General features: G+C 44.2%; 1 protein-coding gene across 1 annotated transcript in view; it reads right to left on the reverse strand.

The window, feature by feature from the left end:
* TTC3 (tetratricopeptide repeat domain 3) overlaps nucleotides 1-3,086 on the reverse strand; it is a 42,933-nt gene that overhangs the window by 8,623 nt on the left and 31,224 nt on the right. Inside the window, exons 30-33 of the mRNA XM_027907943.1 lie at nucleotides 2,989-3,045; nucleotides 2,308-2,384; nucleotides 2,027-2,176; nucleotides 954-1,803 (exon numbers count right to left, since the gene is read on the reverse strand). Of these exons, the coding sequence (XP_027763744.1) occupies nucleotides 954-1,803; nucleotides 2,027-2,176; nucleotides 2,308-2,384; nucleotides 2,989-3,045 (1,134 nt within the window). The remainder of the gene's footprint in view (nucleotides 1-953; nucleotides 1,804-2,026; nucleotides 2,177-2,307; nucleotides 2,385-2,988; nucleotides 3,046-3,086) is intronic.

Here is a 3,086-nt window from a genome sequence, read left to right on the forward strand (position 1 = left end):
TCCCCCCTGAGCCTCCTTTTCTCCAGGCTGAGCCCCCCCAGCTCCCTCAGCCCCTCCTGCTGCTCCAGCCCCTTCCCAGCTCCCTTCCCTTCCCTGCACACGCTCCAGCCCCTCAGTGTCTCTTCCAGGAGGTTCCAGAACTGGACACAGCCCTCTCAGGAAACGTGATGGAGTTTCCCCCTGAACTGACCCCAAAACCTGGGCCACCCCTGTGGGACCACAGTGAAAACATCACCAGCAACTGTTGGAATGTACAAATGTTGCGACAGCGAAAACAAATCACTGAACTACAAAAGTTAAAATGACAGCACAGAAGGACTTTCCTTCATCTCTAAAGCAAAGCTGGAACCAGCTGTGCCCCAGCTCCTCCTTGGGTGCCCAGTCAAAATTTCTGCACAAATCCGAGGCACAACTAACTTTGGTGAGCAGCTCTTTAAAGAATTACAAACTAAAAACAAGAGCAGCCATAGAAAGTGGAAGTTCTGAGGCATCACAGGAGGGTTTATATTGGAAGGGAACTTAAAGGATCAACTTGTCCCAACCCTGCCATGGGCAGGGACACCTTCCACCAGCACAGGGTGCTCCAACCTGGCCTTGGACACTTCCAGGGATCCAGGGGCAGCCACAGCTTCTCTGCCCAACCTGTGCCAGGGCCTGCCCACCCTCCCAGCCAGCAGTTCCTTCCCAATATCCCATCTATCCCTACTCTCTGGCAGTTTGAAGCCATTCCCCCTTGTCCTGTCCCTCCAGCCCTTGGAAATAGTCTCTCTCCACCTTTCCTGGAGCCCCTTCAGGCCCTGCAAGGCCACACTCAGGTCCCCCCAAAGCTTCTCTTGTCCAGCTGAACAATCCCAGCTGTGCCAGCCTTTCCTCCCAGCAGAGCTGCTCCAGCCCTGGGATCCTCTTGGTGGCCTTCAAAGCTCTCAAATAAATACCCCATTTTCATCCCTTACCTGAACAGCCACCATCCTCACATGGGGGTTGCTCTTCATTCCGGATTTACTTTTGCTTCCTTTTTCCACCTTAATACCCTGTTTACCATTTTCAGCCTCATCTGAGCTACCTGGAGCAGCCAAACTCTCTTTATGCACCGTGTCAGCCGAGTTCTCCGAGTGGGCCCCGGGGTTTTCACACGTTTGGGTTTCAGCTGGGATGTGTTTTCCGACCGAAATCGCCGATTCCCGATTATCCCGAGGAGCTGCAGGATCAGCATAAATATATCCAGGCTGCCTGGCAACACGTGGCAGGACAGGCACTGGGAAAGGCACAGGCAATATCCTCCTATATTGGTAACCCCAGGAGGTCTGAGGCACAAACACGGAGCTTTCCTTCAGTAAAATGTCCGCAATCAACGACTGGTTTTCCGTGGATTCGATGCTCTGGCTCTGCAGGGAATTCCTGGATCTCCAGGAAGCAGGGAAGGAACAGGGCAGGTACTGGAGAGTCTCGTAATTTAAGTCAGGTGGTGGGGGTATATGGGGTTGGACGGGGTAGGACTGGGGCTTGAATTCCTCAGCATCCGGATTTAACCGCAGGTTTTTCTGGGAATGGTTTCCTGGCACGTCCCCATCTGTAGAACTTTCACTTCCGTTGGTGTTTCCCTCGAAAAGGACCGAGTGCTTCCTCAAGCCAATCAGATTATCCACCATAATGAAACGGAGGGATTTCAGGAGGAAAGATTCCAGGCCCCCTTGATCCTCCACAACCCTTCGAGTTCCTTCGGGGAAATTTTCATATTCCCCAATTAGTAATTTATTATTAATTTCCAGAGGGCCATGTTCTTCCAAGATTTGAGAGAAATACCTTTAAAAAAAGAAATTAAAAATTGTTATTTTTAATCCAAGTGTTTTGGTGTTTTTTTTTTTTTTTCATTTAATTCATTTTTCATTTAATTCTAAACTCGTATTTCAGTACCTGTATGGACACCCCAGACCCCCCAAATTATGGATTTAATGCAATAAATGGCAAGAATTACCAAGTAAAATGAAACCCCTGAAGTTGCTAAGTACAAGAAATTTATACTTACCCATATAAGTACTCACAGATTGCATCTGGATTATTATTATTATTATTATAACTGTTACTATTTGAAACTTCATAGAGAGCTTCAAATTCCTCCAGTTGCTCCTGGAGATATTCTGGGATTACAAAGGGTTCATTTGTAAAATCTGTATATCTTAGAAAAAAAAAATAAATAAAAGAGAGAAAGTTAACCCAGACTTGGTGTTTTTAAGGGATTCTTCTCCAGCACTCTGGAGTTTTAAAAAAAAAAAAAAAACAGAAAAAGAGATAAATGATGGTACTTACAAAGTATTTCCTTCTATAAATATCTTCTCTTCTTCTCGTGGGGCTGTACTAACTCCACTGGATAATACTAAAATAGACTGATGGAAAATAGGTTGATTTGATATTTTTTTTTCTAATCTCCCAAAAACCACGTGCAAAAAGGATCCCCCTCTAAAGACCAGGAGTGAATTTGTTTGCACCCCGTTTTGTTCTGTGAATTCCCCCCCCAGGTTCTGAACTGCCAAACCTTGTGGACAATGATCATTTTAAATTCATTTAAATTTAATTCATTTAAAATTACTCATTTCTTCTTCAGAACTTCTTTTGGAAAGAAAGGCAATTGGGATGCTCAGCCTAACATCTTCCCCCCCTCCTTTTTTTTTTATCAATTTCATCAAAATTTAATCGATTTTCCTTTACATTGGAGGCAACTTCACCCCAGGCAAGTCTGAGTTCACCCCACGTGGTTTAATGACCCCCGTTGCTCTCATGTTCACCATTACAGGCGTTTCAGATGTCTTTTCATTTTTATTATCTAATAACTTTAGAAATACAGGGCAGAAAAATAAAAACCTGGCTGATGAGAATAAGAGGGGAAAAAAAAAATCCTAAAAAAAAATCCTAATTTTGAAAGGGGTTTTAACAGCGATGAAGTGGTACCTGCTCAGCAGGATCTCCTTTAGCAGCTACAAAGTTACTCACCCTCGAGTCTTTCAAGTTCTTTTTCCTGTTTTTATTTTTAACTTTGATATCATTATTCTGAAACAGAAAAAAAAAAAAAAAAAAAAAAAGTCACTGGG

Source organism: Empidonax traillii, unplaced genomic scaffold, assembly GCF_003031625.1.
Source record: "Empidonax traillii isolate 1590-97213 ecotype Southwest subspecies unplaced genomic scaffold, ASM303162v1 scaffold1581:size117717, whole genome shotgun sequence".
NCBI classification, from domain to species: Eukaryota; Metazoa; Chordata; class Aves; order Passeriformes; family Tyrannidae; genus Empidonax; species Empidonax traillii.